The sequence below is a fragment of the Rhinopithecus roxellana genome, chromosome 2, assembly GCF_007565055.1.
Source record: "Rhinopithecus roxellana isolate Shanxi Qingling chromosome 2, ASM756505v1, whole genome shotgun sequence".
Lineage (NCBI taxonomy): Eukaryota > Metazoa > Chordata > Mammalia > Primates > Cercopithecidae > Rhinopithecus > Rhinopithecus roxellana.
In genome coordinates this window covers 528,110-547,931 of record NC_044550.1, presented here as the reverse complement: position 1 = coordinate 547,931, position 19,822 = coordinate 528,110, and the positions used below count along the sequence as shown (strand labels likewise).

The 19,822-nt window shown below is 37.3% G+C and overlaps 1 protein-coding gene across 8 annotated transcripts in view; it reads left to right on the top strand.

Moving 5' to 3' along the window:
* The window catches only part of FAM13A (family with sequence similarity 13 member A), a 405,569-nt gene that overhangs the window by 212,313 nt on the left and 173,434 nt on the right, over positions 1-19,822 (top strand). For all 8 annotated transcript variants that reach the window (XM_030914589.1, XM_030914582.1, XM_030914592.1 and 5 more), the window contains one exon: positions 9,134-9,217. In XM_030914589.1, coding sequence (XP_030770449.1) covers positions 9,134-9,217 — 84 coding nt within the window. The remainder of the gene's footprint in view (positions 1-9,133; positions 9,218-19,822) is intronic.

Here is a 19,822-nt window from a genome sequence, read left to right as displayed (position 1 = left end):
ATGACTTTTGGTGAGGACAAATACTCAAACCGTAGCACTGGACAATAATGCTTTGATTTAATTCGACCACCCCTGCTGCAATTAATTTTCATTTTTTTCTTTACATGGAAATGACTGGTTGCCATTTTCTGTAGGGCAATTTTTAATAGACTTAAACACAATTAAAATTATAATTGTGTTTCATAAGGTATATAATTCATAAGGTTGTACCTGTGAATATTATTGTTGCAGTTCATAAAGTAATTATAATTAGTTCAAAATTCTATGTAGAATTTGACTACTTCTCATCCTCCCATTTCTACTTCCCTGGGCCAAGCCAGAAAATTACAGAGTTTTTCCAAAAATATATAGTGAAGATCTAGAAAGTGCTATTTTAAAATTCAGCTTATTCCTTTCATTAATATAAAGATAACATTATATTTCTTTTGAGTTTTAAGAAAATCTGCTTTTTTCAGTCAATCAAATTGAGATTCATTTGAGATACAGATGAACTGCAGAAGAGACTTCTATGGGATTAAAAAGGGTGGTCTGTAACGTACCAGTCATATGTATTGGACCCTGGTTATGTGCAAAGTAGCACTATTCTACATGCCCTTTCCTGTAAGAGGCCTCAGTCATGGGCTTTTGCTACTTCAATTTGTAATTGTATCAGTATTGCTGTCTGTCATCTGCTCTCCAGATCACCAAATCTGACCAAATCAACTATTGTGAGTTTGACCCCAGCACACCAAATGTGCTTCCTCCCTGTCATAATGTAGCTTCTTTTACATCTATCCTTACCCATCAGAAATAGAAAAGTGTGTTATTATCTTATTCCCAATATCACAGAGTCCACCAAAATTCTCTAATGGTTGGAAATTAATACTAAAAGGAAGGGAAATGTAGAAGTTGACAGTTTTATTTGTTCATTAAAAAATATTTATTAAATATGCACTGAATACTAGAATACACTGATCAAGTATCTTTACCCCTCATGAGCCTTAAAGACTTCTTGGAGTGGTAGACAATAACAAATTAAAGTGAGTACTGTGGTTGAAGGTGAAGCCTGTTAAGAAGAGAACAGCATAGTTAGAGAAGCCACTTTAGATAAGGTTGTTAAAGATGGCCTCTCTGAGGAAGTGGCATAGGAGCTGAAAGATAAGACTGAATGCACAGCTATGCTAGAACAGTGTGGAAAAGCATTCCAAGAAGGAATAAGAAGGGCAAATGCTGGGAGGCAGGAAGGGACTTGCGGTATTTGAAGAACAGAAAAGAAGGCCGTGGTGGCTGGGGCATAATGAGGAGAGGGCAAATGGTATGAGATTAGAGACATAGGCTAGATCATTGGGACTGTGTAGGTCATGGTAAGGAATTTGGATTTTATTGTAGGAATAATGATATATCATTGGAAGATTTAGGGTAAAGAAGTGACATCCTCTGATTTACATGTACAAAGCTTGTAGAAGGCAAGATGTTTGAAGTAATTTAGGTGAACAGTGATGGTTATGATTGGGGTGGCTGTGCACATAGGGAAGAGTAGACAGATTTCAGTTTATTTTGGAGATAGTACTGACTGGACTTGGCTGGTTGAATGCAAGATGTATGAGAAAGGGAGGAATCAAGGTAGATTCCTAAGACATTGTCCTGAGCAACTAGATGACATTTGCTAATCTAAGGAAGACTCAAAGACTGACGGTTTTTGTTTTTTTGTTTTTTTGAGAGGGAGTCTCGCCCTGTCATCCAGGCTGGAGTGCAATGGCAATCTTGGCTCACTGCAACCTCAGACTGACAAAATTTTTTGGCTGATAATTTATAAGCTCAAGTTTGAACATACTAAGTGTAGAGTTGCCAATTAGGCAGTTAGATGTAAGTAATTTGGGCTCAGGAGAAACATCAAAGACAGAGACACAAATTTGGGCAACATTATATATTGGTTGTATTTAAAAGCCATGAAGGTGAATGATTTCATATCATTTAGGAAAAGAAGACTTCTCTATATCAACTCTTGAGTCACTCCAACGTCCTTCATTCATTTATTCAACACACACATATTGAGTTCCTGCTATACGAGGCACTTCTTTATGGAATTGTGATCACAGTAGTAAAAGGAGACATATTATTTGCCACCGCCTTCTTTGCCACCGCCACTGCCTTCTTATTCTACTTCCTCTTCCTCTTCTTCTTCATTCTCATCCTCCTCCTCCTCTTCTTCCTCTTCCTCCTCCTCTTCTTCCATCTTCCCTCTACTGCTGCTGCTGCTGCTGCTGCTGCTGCTGCTGCTTCTTCTTCTTCTTCTTCTTCTTCTTCTTCTTCTTCTTCTTCTGCTTCTGCTTCTGCTTCTGCTTCTTGTTTCTGCTTCTTCTGCTGCTGCTTCTTCTCCTTCTCCTCCTTCTCCTCCTTCTCCTTCTCCTCCTTCTCCTCCTTCTTCTCCTTCTCCTCCTTCTCCTCCTTCTCCTTCTTCTCCTTCTTCTCCTTCTTCTCCTTCTTCTCCTTCCTCCTCTTCCTCCTCCTCCTCTTCCTTCTTCTTCTCCTTCTCCTTCCTCCTCCTCCTCCTCTTCCTTCTTCTTCTTCCTTCTTTTTCCTTCTTCTTCTTCCTTCTTCTTCCATCTTCTTTCTTCTTCTTTCTTCTTTCTTCTATCTCGCTCTGTCACCCTGGCTGGAGTGCAGTGGTGTGATCACAGCTCACTGCAGGCTGGACCTCTTGGGCTCAATAGATCCTCCTGCCTCAGCCTCCTGAGTATCTAGGACCACAGGAATGTACCACCATGCCTGCCTAATTTTATTTTATTGTTTTTGTAGAGACGGAGTCTCTCTATGTTGCCCAGACTTAGAGTTCTCTTTAGTAGAGGATTCAGAAAATAAACCAATAACCAATAGATATGTAACTGTAACTTTGTCGTATAGAGGAGGAGCAGCAGCCAACCATATGGAGTTGGTCTGGTTGAGTAGGAAAATGTCTTCCCCCTGTATGTTGGTCAAGGTTTTCCAGAGAAACAAAACCAATAGGAGGTGTGTGTGGGGGCGGGGGGGGGTGGAGGGCAGTGGTGTATATATGTGTGTAAAGAGAGAGGCGATTTATTATGGGGTTTGGCTCACATGATTTTAGAGGCTGAAGAGCTCTATAATATGCTGGTGAACCAGGGAAGCTGGTAGCATGGCTCAGTCTAAGTCCGAAGGCTTCAGAGCCTGGGAGACTGCTGGTGCAAGTCCAGAGTCCAAAGGATGCAGAACCTGGAGTTTTAATGTCCAAGATCAGGAGAAGATGGGTGCCCCAGCTCTAGGAGAGAGAGCAAATTCACCTTTCCTCTGCCTTTTTCTTCTATGTATGTCCTCAGCCAATTGGATGATGCCTGTGACATTTGGTGAGGGTGGATCTTCCTCACTCAACCTGTTGATTCAAATGCCAACCTCTTCCAGAAACACCCTCAAAGACATACCCAGAAATAATGTTTTGCCAACTCTTTGGACATCTCTTCATTTAGTCAAGTTAACACCTAAATTTAACCATCACAAGCCACCTACCAGTGATATCATGGAAGCTAAGAGAAGAGAGTAATTCAAGAATAGTCACTTTCTTTAAATGTTACTAAGAACAAGAGTAAGATGGAGGCTGAGCTGTGACTAGTTTGGCAGATTCTGTGAAATAGTGAGACAAAGACCAGATCTCAGGGCATTGAAGAATGAATTGGAGATGAGGAAGCAGAGAAAGTGAGTGAAGATGGCTGTTTTAAAGGAATTTGCTATGAAGGGAAGCAAAAATGTAGGATCATAGCTAATGGGAGATGTAGGATTCAGGAAGTATCTTTTAAAAATAAACAAACAAAAACAATAAGATATGACTGCAGAGCATGCTTGTGATTGATGGGAATGGTCATAGTGGGGAAGGGAGTGACAGGAGACCACTGAAGGAGCAGCCTTTGGGGAGGTGAAAGGAAATGAGATCCACTGTGCATATGAAGGGAATTGCTCTTTGATACAACCAGTCATATCTCTCTTTGTAACAACAGGGAAGGCAGAGCGGATTGAATGATTTCAGCTAGGTTTGTAGATTTGATGGTGTGGCAATGAGTAGCTTCTGCTCTAATGTTTCTGTTTTTCCAAATAAGTATGAAACAAGAATGGAAAGAAAGGGGTTTGAGAAGAGAGGGAAAGACAAGAAATACCATCTTGGAAAGTGGAAAATCAAGTTACGCAAGAAATATAGCAGAATTGCTGTACATGAGGGATGGTCCATTCAAAGTTTATGGTCATAAATTTAATGTGAAACCAATCAACCAATTCCGTAATTTTTTTCCAGCCACTTTGAGTTGCTCCATTCTCAGCACAGAGAAGGCATATAGCTGGATTCATCCAACATTATACTTTTGTGAGGTGAAAGCAATGATTGGAGACTGGAGGAAGGAAATTAAGGGTATTAGCAAGAGAATGAAGGATCATAAAGGGAATTTAGGAAGGGAATTAAGAAGGGACTAAAAGCAGGAGGAATGTACAGGGAGTTTTGAAGGGGATTTTATTTATTCAGTTTACTCAGTCACTCAACAATTGACCTCCTACTATGTGCCAAACCTAGTTGTAGGCTCTGTAGATATAATGTATTTATGAACAAGACCGACCAACTCCTCTTACAGAGTAGGGTGAGATGGACAATAAAGAATTAAAACCAGCCGGGCGCGGTGGCTCACGCTTATAATCCCAGCACTTTGGGAGGCCGAGGCGGGCAGATCACGAGGTGAAGAGATTAAGATCATCCAGGCCAACATGGTGAAACCCCATCTCTACTAAAAATACAGAAATTAGCTGGGCATGGTGATGCGTACCTGTAGTCCCAGCTACTCAGGAGGCCGAGGCAGGAGAATCGCTTGAACCCGGGAGGCAGAGGTTGCAGTGAGCCAAGATCACGCCACTGCACTTCAGCCTGGTGACAGAGCGAGACTCCACCTCAAAAAAAAAAAAAAAAAAAAAAAAAAAAACCAGTAAGTGTAGTTTAAAGTCAGATATTTCTAAGGGCTATGGAGAAACATAAAATAGGGTAAGGGGATAGAGAGCAACAAGTGCAAGAGGAGAGAGGTGGTGATTAATATCCCTTCCCAGGTGGCATCCTGGGAAGAGAACCTGTTCCAGTGAAATTAGCAAAGACCTGAATGAAACAAGGGACCAAGTCTCAAAAGAGCTGTGGGAGTAGTATGCAAGGCTGAGGGGACAGTGAGGGCTTTTCTATTTTTAAATGTCATCAGTAGTTGAATATTAAGCAAAAGAAGCCATGATAAACAAGGTATTTTTTCCTTCCTTATTGTATTTTTAATTGGTGTTCTCATAATACCATGACAGCTGTTTTAAGCAAGTAGGTGTTATGCAAAGGTCATTAAAGTGAGCAACTGGTTCAGTCAAAAGTCTCATGTAAGTAGACCAAATGTTTAAAATAAATATAGATATACCCTATATGATCTATTAATGTCCAGTTTGACACTTCATTCTCCAGTGCCCAGCATTGGAATACCACCCATTCCAACTAGTAATAAGATTCAGTTGATATTTGTTGAATAAATTTTCATGCCTACATACAGTTTAACACTTAAAAAAACGAAACATCCCCCTCCAAGCTATTTCCAAAAAGTTCTTCTAAAGGAAGAGTTTGAACACAAGCCCAAGGTCTCTTTTGCCTTAAGAATGTGGGAACTTTCTTTACATGGCTTTGTAAAAAATGTAGATGTAATTCACATACCATTGAAATTCACTCTTATAAAGTATACAATCTACGGCTTTGTGTGTGTTCACAAAACTGTGCAGTCATCACCATTACCTAATTCCAGAATATTTTTATCACCCTGCAAAGAAACCTCAGCCGGGCACGGTGGCTCACTCCTGTAATCCCAGCACTTTGGGAGGCCAAAGTGTGTGGATCACAAAGTCAAAAGATCAAGACCATCCTGGCCAACATGGTGAAACCCTGTCTCTACTAAAAATACAAAAATTAGCTGGGCATGGTGGTGCACACCTGTAGTCCCAGCTACTCCAGAAGCTGAGACAGGAGAATCGCTTGAACCTGGAAGGCGGAGGTTGCAGTGAGCCAAGATTGCGCCACTGCACTCCAACCTGGCAACAGAGTGAGACCTGTCTCAAAAAAAAAAAAAAAAAAAAAAAAAACCTCATGTACATCAGACCTGTTAGCAGTCACTCCACATTCCCCACTCCCCCCAGCCCCTGGCAATAATCAATCTGTTTTCTGTCACTAAGTATTTGCCTATTCTGGACATTTCATTCAAGTGGAATCACACAATATATATCCTTTTGTGTCTGTATTCTTTCACTTAGCATGTTTTCAAAGTTCATTAATGTTGTAGCGGGTGTCAGTATTTTATTCCTTTTTATAGCTGAAGAATATTCTATTATGTGACTATACCATGTCTTGTTTATCTATTCATCAATTGATGGGCAATTGGATTGTCACCACTTTTAGGCTATTATGAATAATGCTACTGTTTGCATTTGTGTTTATGTTTTTGCTGTGGACATAAATTTTCAGCTTTCTCAGATACGTATGTACAAATATAGATGGCTTTATAAAGGTTTGTAAAATGTTTTATCTTAGTATTTCGTACTTAACTGCATAATATATGTTTTAAAAGAATAAGTTATCACCAGTTATTTGCTTAGGCTACTAGTTGAATTATTTAACTTTTCTCCAGAAATCGAAGTACCATGGGCCTTACAGGAAGGTGTTACCTGTGTCCTGTGGCTCTGCAGTCCCCTTGCTGGCTGCTTGCTGCACGCGTGGGGGCTGCTGTTTCAGTACCATTCTGATGGGGCACTGGGAACGCAACTCTGAACAGGTGCTGACTTGTCTTTTCATCAATAAATAGTACTTCTTCCCTGAGCTAGATCTTTTATCTGCCAGTTCATTCTCGGACTGCTAAACTTTACTTTGTCTGTATTGTCTGAGTTTAAAGTCGTAAAACAAAAAGTAAATGTAATTCATATAGGTGACATTTGCAAATAGGAGTTTAGAAAAAATGCTTTCAGAGACTTATAGGGAAGAGTTGACTGTCAGCCTTGTGCCCATTAATTCACAGAGACAGGACTGGAAAATAGAATAAAGAAATACTGTCACTTCTGTTTTATGCATAAGGAAGAAAGAATTATAGGCATTTGTAAACACTCAGACAGACATAGACAAAAATCAGACGTTTCTACTAATTTCCCTTAACAGCCTTATTTCTTTTCATCATATTCTAGCATTTACATACCAGTAGTTTAAAAAACGTGTACAAGCATAAAGCATAATTGTGTTATCCAAGCATAGTCAAATTACGCAATGGATTTTGCATTTGGCTCTCCTAAATGTCATGCTGGATATAGTTTATCCCTCTCACAGTGAGTCAGAAGCAGGAATGGGTTCATTCACTATTTCCAGAAAGCAGCTTACCACCAGCAGGTGCTGTAACTAGTGGGAAAGGGTAGGACCGGAATGCACACTTATTTAGGGATCTCTGAAATGTACCCTTTGGTACTTACATGAGGGCTACATGAGGCCACAGGCAGCTGAGAGTGTTGGCAGTATCTGCAGCTACTCCAGAACTTAGAAGAGGCTTCCAATCCCCTATGCATCTGGGAATATTTGTCCCTAGCACAAACCTGAGAACAGGTGCTGTGTACTGCTTTGTGGTCCAGACATGAGTCTCAGCTTTGCCACTGTCTATGTGATCTTGGACACATCACCTTAGAATCCAAGTCCCTCATCTGTAAAATCAGGGAGGCCGACTAGTTGACCTTTACAAAACTCTTTTGGCTTTAAAATGCTATGGCTCCACAACTTAGTGGTTTAAGATGCCAAGTATAGTATATTGGAGATGAGTAATATATAAAGGTATTAAGAGCTCAGGCCCTAAAGTTATACAGAACAATCTTTGAGTCCCCTGTGACCTTGGGCAAGTTTACTTAACTTCTGTAAGCCTGCATTGTGTTAGCCTTAAAGGGGAGATAATGATAATAGTTCCTAGCTCATAGGGCTATTGGGGGTAAAAATGGCATTATAAATGCAGAGTCTTTAGCAGTGCCCAATACATCATAAGATTCAATCTTTATTAATAATAAGTAGTGTTGTTACTTTCTTTAGGGACATTTTATCCTAATAATATATTGCTCCCTTTAGAAATAAATGAATGTAAGTCTAGCAAATTTTAGTAATATTGTGAAGTATGTAGACTCAAATTATGTTTAAAAGATTATAACGAATTAGCCATAAACTAAACTTTTAAAAATATATGATTTAGATTATTGAATGGCAGGAATGTTGGGGAAGAAATGGGATATAGAGGATTATGGAATAAGTGAAAAAAATCTGACTTTCTCCTTAGCCTTCTTGTTGTCTATAATTTTCCTTTTATGTATTCTTTTCCTATCTTAATTTGGAGATGGAATCATCTATGGAAAGCTTATCCAAGTTAATGGCTATTCGGAAGTGAGGCTTTGCATTATTGAAACAACAAAACAAGATTACCGTCATTTCTGTTCATCATGTAGGAATAAATAATAAATCTATACAGCTCTGCCTCAGCTGCCTTCTTGTAATTTCTGCCATTATTTTGGTAAATGTTGTTTTGGTGTGAACCAAGGACTTGGAGGTTTAATAATTCTGGAAACAGATACTCATATATTCTTCCACAGGGTGTTAATACAAAAGTATCACCATTTAATAGTAGTTTGCTAAACTATCTGAAGGAAATTGTTTAAGATCAAGTATGTAAAGAGTCAGAATCCATCTGTAAAATGTGGGGAATGTTGGCGACTTTAAGTTTGTTGGTTGACATTTTGGAGATTTAACTATTCACTTCTCAAAAGAAGAGCAAGCTGTCTATAGTGGATATGTATGTGATAAACTGACATAATAGTGCAGATAAGATTTTTAATGATCATCTCTGAATATACGTACTGTACATTTCCCACCTACTCCATCACCATCTTATCTTACTTTGCTGTTGTATATGACAAATAAGAGGAAAAGTTTTCACTCTATGTTACAATTTCACCAGCTTCTGATGTGAACAACTCAGTCCAGAAATGCTGTCTCTTAAAAACTGCTTTTCACTACCTTGTAATTTTTGGTTAGGGTAAATGTTCTTTAATCTCTAATGTTTCCTTTATACTTCTTTTGTAGGAGGCCAGTTATAAGAACTCCCTGCCCATCCTTTTAACAAGAGGCTTAGAAAGAGACATGCCAAAACCACCTCCAAAAACCAAGGTAAACTATGTTTGCTCTGTAGGCGACCACGTGAAATCTTTAGCATGATTCTTTGTTTTGTTGTTGTTGTTGTTGTTTGTTTGTTTTGAGACAGAGTCTTGCTTTATTGTCCAGGCTGGAGTGCAGTGGCACAATCTCAGCTCACTGCAACCTCCGCCTCCTGAGTTCAGGCAGTTCTCCTGCATCAGCCTTCGGGGTAGCTCAGACTACAGGTGCACACCACCGTGCCCAGATAATTTTTGTATTTTTAGTAGAGATGGGGTTTTGCCATGTTGGCCACACTGGTCTCAAACTACTGACCTCAGGTGATCTGCCTGCCTCGGCCTCCCAAAGTGCTGGGATTACAGGTGTGAGCCACCGCACCCAGCCAGCATGGTTCTTTATGCTCTCCTATTTCCACGTTCTGTTGCTTGCATTTCCTTCAACCCTTTCAGTTTTTCATTTGTTTATTTTTGCAGGGAAGTAGGCATGAGAGAGTGTTGTGGGAGGATCTGGTGGTGGTGTAAAAGCACTTTGTGTATAGTACCTTTAATCCGTGGTTGCATTCAGCCAAAAATTCTTTGGATACTCCTATTATTGAACAGACAGTGATATTTTTTAGTAGATGGTTTTACTTCTGCTCAATAACAATTGTTTCTATGACACCATGCCTTTTGCAGGAACATAAATGGAGCTGGAGGCTATCATGCCTAGCAAACTAATGCAGGAATAGAAAACCAAATACCACATGTTCTCACTTATAAATAGGAGCTAAATGATAAGAACTATGAACACAAAGAAGTAAACAACAGACATTGGGACCTCCTTGAGGGTGGAGGGTGGGAGGAGGAAGAGGAACAGAAAAGATAAGTATTAGGTATTGGGCTTAATACCTGGGTGATGTACTGATTATGTACAACAAACCCTTGTGACACATGTTTACCTAGTAACCTTCACATGTACCCCCAAACGTAAAATAAAAAACTTTGAAAAGAAATATATAAAAAGTAAAAAGCCAAAATGTTTACTATTAAGAAAGAAAAAGGACCAGCCTGGCCAACATGTTGAAACCCCATCTGTACTAAAAATACAAAAAAAATTAGCCGGGATTGGGTGGTGGGCTCCTGTAATCCCAGCTAATTGGGAGACTGAAGCAGAAAGAATTGCTTGAACCTCGGAGGCAGAGGTTGCAGTGAGCTGAGACCATGCCTTTGCACTTTAACCTGGGGAACAAGAATGAGACTCCATCTCATAAATAAATAAATAAATAAATAAATAAATAAATAAATAAATAAATATATAAATAAGTAAATATTTTTCTAGCCTCCAACGTAGGAAATAGTTAAGTGCAATAGATCTTCCTACGGTACCTCTAAGCATAATAGAAATGCATGAGATGCATTTTCCCTTCTAGGCATAAAGTAAAATGTTCAGCTGTAATTTTTTAAAATAAAATAAAAATCACTTTATTGATGTTTCATAATTATGAAGTAACACACAATCAATGGAAAGTATTTACATAAATTTTAACAAGAAAAAATAAGGACTACTATAGATATGATAGCATAAAGGCATTAATGTGTAAAATTTTGTTTCCCTTACTAAGAAAAAATCCAAAATGCACATAATTGTTTTGCCAGTGAAAATAAAAATTTCTTTTTTTTCTTCAACTTTGATTTTAGGTTCAGAGGTACAGGTGCAGGATGTACAGACTTGTTACATAGGTAAATGCGTGTCATAGTGTTTGCTGCACAGATTCCTACCATCACCTAGGTATTAAGCCCAGCATCCATTAGCTATTCTTGCTGATGCTGTCCCTCATCCTAAGCTACCCCACCAACAGGTCCCAGTGTGTGTTATTCCCCTCCCTGTGTACATGTGGTCTCATGATTCAGCTCCCATTTATAAGTGAGAACATACAATGTTTGACTTTCTGTTCCTGCGTTAGTTTGCTGAGAATAACGGTTTCCAGCTCCATCCATGTCCTAAAAAGGACATGATCTCATTCCTCTTTATGGCTGCATAGTATTCCATAGTGTATGTGTACCACATTTTCTTTACCCAGTCTGTCATTGATGGGCATTATGGTTGATTCCATGTCTTTGCTACTGTAAGTACTACTGCAGTGAACATATGTGTGCATGTATTGTTATAATAGAATGATTTATATCCGTTTGGGCATATACCCAGTAATGGGATTGCTGGGTCAAATGGTATTTCTGGTTCTAGATCTTTGAGGAATCAATACTCTCTGCCATAGTGGTTAAGCTAATTTACACTTCCACCAACAGTGTAAAAGCATTTCTTTTTCTCTGCAACCTCATCAGCATCTGTTCTTTCTTGACACTTAATAATAGCCATTCTGACTGGCATGAAATGGTATCTCATTGTGGTTTTGATTTGCATTTGTCTAATGATCAGTGATGTCAAGGTTATTTTCCTGATTGTTGGCCACGTAAATGTCTTCTTTTGAGAAGTGTCTGTTCATGTCCTTTGCCCACTTTTTAATAGGACTTTTTTTCTTATAAATTTGTTTAAGTTCCTTGTCGACTTGATGTCAGACCTTTATCAGATGAATAAGTTGCAAACATTTTCTCCCATTCTGTAGGTTGTGTGTTCACTCTGGTGACAGTTTCTTTTGCTGTGCAAAAGCTCTTTAGTTTAATTAGATTCCATTTGTCAATTTTTGCTTATGTTGCAATTGCTTTTGGCGTTTTCATCATGAAATCTTTGCCCATGCTTATGTCCTGAATGGTATTGCCTATATTTTCTTGTAAAGTGTTTACAACAAATGTAAAACCCAAAACTATAAAAATCCTAGAAGTCTTTAATCTATTTTGAGTTAATTTTTGTATAAGGTGTAAGGGAGGGGTCCAGTTTCAATTTTTGGCATATGGCTAGCCTGTTCTCTCAGCACCATTTATTAGAGAATCATTTTCCCATTGTTTGCTTTTGTCAGTTTTGTCACAGATGAGATAATTTTAGGTGTTCGGTCTTATTTCTAACTTCTCTATTCTGTTTCATTGGTTTATGTGTCTGTTTTTGTACCAGTACCATGATGTTTTGGTACCAGTACCATGCTGTTTTGGTTACTGTAGCCTCGTACTATAGTTTGAAGTCAGGTAGCATGATACCTCCAGCTTTGTTCTTTTTGCTTAGGCTTGTCTTGTATGTTTGGTTCCATATGAATTTTACAATAGTTGTTTTCTAATTCTCTGAAGAATGTCAATGATAGTTTAATGGGAATAGCATTGAATCTATAAACTACTTTGAGCAGTATGACTATTTTCATGATACTGATTCTTCCTATCCATGAGCATGGAATGTTTTTATGTTTGTTTGTGTCCCCTCTGATTTCTTTGAGCAGTGGTTTGTAGTTCTCCTTGAAGAGGTCCTTTACTTCCCTTGTTAGCTGTATTCCTAGGTATTTTATTCTTTTTGTAGCAATTGTGAATGGGAGTTCATTCATTATTTGGCTCTGTTGTTGGTGAATAGGAATGCTATGATTTTTGCACATTTCTTTTGTATCCTGAGACTTTGCTGAAGTTGTTTATCAGCTTAAGAAGCTTTTTGGGTGAAATAATGGAGTTTTCTGGATATAGGATCATGTCATATGCAAATAGGGATAGTTTGACTTTCTCTCTTCCTATTTGAATACAATTTCTTTCTTTCTCTTGCCAGATTATCCTGACCAGAACTTCTAATATTATGTTGAATAGGAGTGGTGAGAGAGGGCATTCTTGTTTTGTGTCAGTTTTCAAGGGGAATGCTTCCAGCTTTTGCTCATTCAGTATGATATTGGCTGTGGGTTTGTCATATTATTATTATTATTATTTTGAAGTATATTCCTTCAATACCTAGTTTATTCAAAGTTTTTAACATGAAGTATGTTGAATTTTATCAAAGGCCTCTTCTGCATCTATTGAGATAATCAAGTATTTTTTTTTCTTTAGTACTGTTTATGTGATGAATCACATTTACTGATTTGCATATGTTGAACCAACCTTGCATCCCAAGGATGAAGCTGACTTGATCATGGTGCATATACTTTTTGATGTGTTGCTGGATTTTGTTTGCCAGTGTTTCATTGACAACTTTTGCATCAATGTTCATCAGGGATATTGGCCTGAAGTTTTTTGTTGTATCTCTGCCAGGTTTTGGTATCAGGATGATGCTGACCTCATACAGTGAGTTAGGGAGGAGTCCCTGCTTTTCAATTTTTTGGAATAGTTTCAGTAGAAATGATATCACCTCTTCCTTGTACCTCTGGCAGAATTCAGCTGTGAATCTTTCTGGTCCTGGGCTCTTTTTGGTTGTAGGCTATTTCTTACTGCCTCAATTTCAGAACTCATTATTGGTCTATTCAGAGATTCAGTTTCATCCTGTTTCAGTCTTGGGAGGGTGTATGTGTCCAGAAATTTAAACATTTCTTCTAGATTTTCTAGTTTATGTGCGTAGAGATGTTTGTGGTATTCTCTGATGCTTGTTTGTACTTCTGTGGGATCAGTGGTGATATCTCCCTTATTATTTCTGATTATTTGATTCTTCCTTCTTTTATTCTTTATTAGTCTAGCCAGTGGTCTATCCAATTTTTTCAAAAAAGCAGCTCCTGGATTTGTTGATTTTTTTGAAGGGTTTTTCATGTCTCTATCTCCTTCAGTTCCTCTCTGATAATGGTTATTTCTTGTCTTTTGCTCACTTTGGGGTTTGTTTGCTCTTGGTTCTCTAGTTTTTTAGTTGTGATGTTAGGCATTTAGTGCTATAAATTTCCCTCTTACCACTGCTTTAGCTGAGTCCCAGAGATTCTGGTACATTGTTTCTTTCTTCTCATTAGTTTCAAATAACTTACTGATTTCTGCCTTAATTTCATTATTTACCCAAGTGTCATTCAGGAGCAGGCTGTTCAATTTCCATGTAGTTGTGTGGCTTTGAGTGAATTTCTTAATCTTGAGTTCTAATTTGATAGCACTGTGGTCTGAAAGACTGTTATGATTTCAGTTCTTCTGCATTTGTTGAGGAGTGTTTTACTTCTGATCATGGGATCAGTATTAAAGTAAGTGCTGTGTAGTGATGAGAAGAATATGTATTCTGTTTTTTGTGGGTAGAGAGTTCTGTAGGTATCTATCAGGTCTGCTTGATCCAGAGCTGAGTTCAGGTCTTGACTGTCTTTGTTAATTTTCTGTCTCAATGATCTGTCTAATATTTTCAGTGGGATGTTAAAGCTCCCACTATTGTTGTGTGGGAGTCTAAGTCTCTTTGTAGGTCTCCAAGAACTTGCATTATGAATCTGGGTGCTCCTGTATTGGGTGTATATATATTTAGGATAGTTAGCTAGTCTTGTTGACTTGAACCGTTTTCCATTATGCAATGCCCTTCTTTGTCTTTTTTATCTTTGTTGGTTTAAAGCCTGTTTTGTCAGAAACTAGGATTACAACCTCTGCTTTTTCTGTTTTTCATTTGCTTGGAAATTTTCCTCCATCCCTTTATTTTGACCCTATGTGTGTCTTTGCACAGGAGACAGGTCTCTTAAAGACAGCATACCCATGGGTCTTGACTCTATCCAGCTTGCCATTCTATGTCATTTAATTGAGGCATTCAGCACATTTACATTTAAGGTTAGTATTGTTATGTGTGAATTTGATCCTATCATCATGATGCTAGCTGCTTATTTTACAGACTTGTTTATGTGGTTGCTTTATAGTATCACTAATCTGTGTACTTCAGCATGGTTTTGTATTGGCTGGTAACAGTTTTTCTTTTCCATATTTTGTGCTTCCTTCAGGAGCTCTTGCAAGGCAGGCCTGGTAGTGACAAATTCCCTTAGCATTTGCTTGTCTGCAAAGGATCTTATTTCTACTTTCCTTATGAAGCTTAGTTTGGTCAGATATGAAATTCTGGGTGGGAAATTCTTTTCTTTAAGATGTTGAGTATAGGTACCTAATCTCTTCTGGCTTATAGAGTTTCCACTGAGAGGTCCATCATTAGTCTGATAGGCTTCCCTTCGTAGGTGACCTGGCCTTTCTCCCTGGCTGCCCTTAACATTTTTTCTTTCATTTTGCCCTTAGAGGATCTGATGATTATGTATCTTAGGGTTGCTCTTCTCATGGAGTATCTTACTGGGGTTCTCTGGATTTTCTGAATTTGAATGTTGGCCTGTCTTGCTAAATTGGGGAAGTTCTCCTGGATGATATACGTTTTTCAGCATATGAAGTATGTTTTCCAACTTGGTACCATTCTCTCATCTCTTTCAGGTACCCTAGTCAGTTATAGGTTCGACCTCTTTACATAATCCCATATATCTCAGAGGTTTTGTTTATTCATTTTCATTCTTTTTTCAGTATTCTTGTCTGCCTGTCTTATTTCAGAAAGGGAGTCTTCAAGCTCTGATATTGTTTCCTCCACTTGGTCTGTTCTGCTATTGATACTTGTGATTGCATTGTGAATTTCTTGTATTGTGTTATTCACTTCCATCAGGTCAGTTATGTTCCTCTCTAAACTGGTTATTCTGGCTATCAGCTCGTGTATTGTTTTATTATGACTCTTAGCTTCTTTGCAGTGGGTTACAACATGCTCCTTTAGCTCTGTGAAGTTCTTTATTACCCATCTTCTGAAGCCTACTTCTGTCAATTCAGCCATCTCAGCCTCCACCCAGTTCTGTGCCTTTGCTGGAGAGGTGTTGCAGTCATTTGGAGAAGAGACACTCTAGCTTTTTGAGTTTACAGCATAGAAAAACTTCTTTAATCCAAAATGTTTCATGAGGATTTGATCATTTGTTTGTCCACCCAAATGATTGTAATTAGTAAAAGTAATTGTATTGTATTACTTTTGTATTACTTATTGTATTGTATTACTTACACCAAAAGTAATTATATTAGTTTTATAGCCCGACACTTTTCTAATCTTTAATCTTTCCATTTGAAGAGAATGCCTACTTACTAAGTATATATAATACTCCTAACTAGCCACCATGACATACATTTATTTATTTATTTATTTATTTACTTACTTACTTACTTACTTACTTACTTACTTACTTACTTACTTATTTTCTTTCCATAAGTTTTTGGGGAACAGGTGGTATTGGGTTACATGAGTAACCCAATAGTGGTGATTTGTGAGATTTTTGGTGCACTCATCACCCAAGCAGTATACACTATACCCAATTTGTAGCTTTTTTTCCCTCAACTCCTTCCCACCCTTTCCCCAAAAGTCCATTGTATCATTCTTATCCCTTTGCATCCTCAGAGCTTAGCTCCCACTTACGAGTGAGAACAATGTTTGGTTTTCCATTACTGAGTTACTTCACTTAGAATGATAGTCTCCAGTCTCATCCATGTTGCTGTGAATGCCATTAATCCATTCTTTTTTATGGCTGAATAGTATTTCATCATACACACACACACACACGCCCACACACCAACCACAGTTTCTTTACCCACTCATTGATTGGTGGTCATTTGGGCTGGTTCCATATTTTTGCAATTGTGAATTGTGCTGCTACAAACATGCATATGAAAGTATCTATTTGGATAATGACTTGTTTTCCTTTGGGTAGATACCCAGTAGTGGGATTGCTGGATAAAGTGGTAGTTCTACTTTTAGTTCTTTAAGAAATCACCACACTGTTTTCTGTAGTGGTTGTACTAGTTTATGTTCCCACTAGTGGTGTAGAAGTGTTCCCTTTTTACCACATCCATGCCAACATCTATTTTTTAAAATTTTCTTGTTATTAGCCACCATGACATTTATAGAGCTACGTTTTTTCCAGTTCTAAGACAATATATTCTCCAAACTTTTTTGAATTCACTGCAGGCAAAATTTTTTAAAACTCTAGTTTCTGATTTTAATAGGAAGTTACTATAAAAATAATTGTAATTTTATTTTCAAAGACAATTCAAGAGCAGCACTGAGCTATTACTTAGTGTTTAATTTATGGCAAGAGTGTATGGTTTATTTTTAAAGAAATAAAAATATCTTTCCTAAAACTTATTATACTTGATTTTTTTCTGGAAAATTATTTCAGCTATCTATTATGGTTTCCTTTCTTGACTCAAACTAATTTTTGTGTCTTTTTAACTGAAATATTTGCATGTCCAAACTTATAGATGATTAATTCAAATGTGTAGTAGAAATTTGGTTTACTGTACAATTAGTAAACATTCAGTGTCAAAAATATACTCACTAAACAAATGCATTTTGGGGAAAAAACGTGGGATTTGAGGAACATTTTTAGGTAACACTTATGTATCAACTCCTTTGAGGTGATGAGACCTTAAATGAATCACTTCCTAAATGAAATATACTCTTGAAACTGATCATAAAAATGTTTTGAAGTGATTCTATTACTCTCATGAAATTAGTCCCATTTGTAACATGTTATTTATGCAAAGAATCATAATTAATGTGTACTTATTATCCTCCCTTTTATCTATCTGGCTGTATGGTTTATGACCAACTAATTCAATAGAGAAATTACTTCATTGGTTAAGTCTTGGTTTGTGACTAGTTTCTTTGTGGTCTTACATGGATAAGTTTAAGTTTACATGAACAAACAAAACTCCACTTAGTTTAGGGTGATAATCTTTGTAATATCAAATCTCAGAAATGAGGCAGAGCCTGTGAACTATAAGAGATTATTAAGGTACTAACTCTGTCACCAAGATTTTATCTTAAAATCTTGTTTTTCTCCAGTTGATCTTTGAAAACTAAATCTGAGAACACCTTCAAAATACAGTTAGTGTGCCCTTTCTAGGGTGACTTAGTGAGCTGTGAGGGTGATGGATATCCTTGGTATTAATGGCACTCCAGTTGGCCTCCATTGCTGTCTTTCTCAGACGTCTCTAGTTACAGCTGTATTTGTCTTGGACAGTTAAGTATTTCTGATCCTTATATGGGCTAGAGATGTAAAATGGTAATCCAGAAATGGCTTATGTTCATTAGCTCTGGAGATGTCTCTGTCATCTAAGCCATCTATCCGTACGTGTGTTCCCTCTGCCAGCTGGTGTCTCTGCTCTTGAGCAATGAGAAGTGTTGTATTTCTTTTCCTTGGGTAGGAAAGCCACATCTTAATTTGAGTCTAGGATGAAAAAGATGATACTTCTATTACACAGTGCCATGTCACTTCTGGATGAGTAATGATTCCCAGCCCTGCTAGCTCAAGGACGTACTCGTGTTGCTATTCCATGCCCAATACTGCATAGACTATATATGCCAACAGATAATTGGAATGGATGACACAAAAGAGAACATCAAATAGATTTTTAGATAAAGAGGTATAGAATATAGAAAGACACAGCTCCTTGTAACACAGTATAGTTGTTTGGAGAGGAGGCAAAGTTTTCTTCTGCCAGACAGAGGTGCTATGGCTCTAAGCCTCACAACCCATTTACTTTGCTCAATATGTAAACCCTGAAGAGGATCCAGTGAACTGAGGGAAGAAAACGATCTTCCTTCTCTTTTCGCTTGGGGTATGCTCTAGACTTCACACTATAGTTGCTGCGTTCTTAACCTTACCAAAAAACTCAAGGTAGGTCATTGTATGAGGATAAATATGACATTTATTCAGTGCTAGTATGAAGGTATAAAATAACCAATGATCTATTTCCATTTTGACTTTTATCAGGGGATACAAAATGTACTGATAAATTAAAATTATAAGCACATGATAGTTTTGGTTACTTATTAGATTCTCCTAATGCTTTCATAGATGTTTCTTTTATTAAACAGAGTCATATTAACTATAAAATGTGGGATAAAGATAGTGTAGTTGCCAAGCAAACAGTTATGGAGTATAAGCAATTGTTAACTTGTTTTTCTTTTCAAAGCTTAATGTTTCAGGAACCATGAATCATTTAAGAAGAGATTTTATTCCATAATGAGATGAGATGTCACAGTTATTTTTTCTTTAATGTTTTAAAAAATGCCTGTGCAAAGTCAGCCAGATACTTAAAGTAATACAAGGTTTTGAGAAAAGTTAGTGACCATTATAATTTTTTAATATACAGTTCATAAAATAACTTAATAAACATTGAATTTTACCAAGTTTCCAAGTTATTTTAAAATCAGTGTTAATGGGCATGCATACATTTTATGTTTCTTTCATTAACATATACATTATAATTAGTATTCTGCTTTTTCCAGTTAACATTATTTACGTTATAGGTTTCCATGCATCAACCTAGTTTGTATGCTTATTGTTTTAGTAAAAGTAATAGTATTAGTAGTAATAGAAATAATACTGATGATGATGATAACTAACATCAGTCAAGTGCCAAGTGTTGTACTAACTACTTAATGTATATTATCTCATCTAATAATCATAATATTTCATGTGTTGTCATGTCATATTTAGCCATTTTGAATATTTGAGACTTTCTAAGTTATCATTAGTATAAAAAGCACAACTATGTAAGTGATAATAAAGAATAACTTTTGAATATGGAATAGTATTAGTTTCTTAGGTTTTATTACCTATAGTAGAATTAAAGGATATAAGTAGCTTTATAATTAAAGGATATGACTGATGTATCCTAATGTACCGTCTTTATTCTCTCATTTTAACACTATTGAAAAATTAAATTAGGCCAAGTGTAGTGGCTCATGCCTGTAATTCCAGTGCTATGGGAG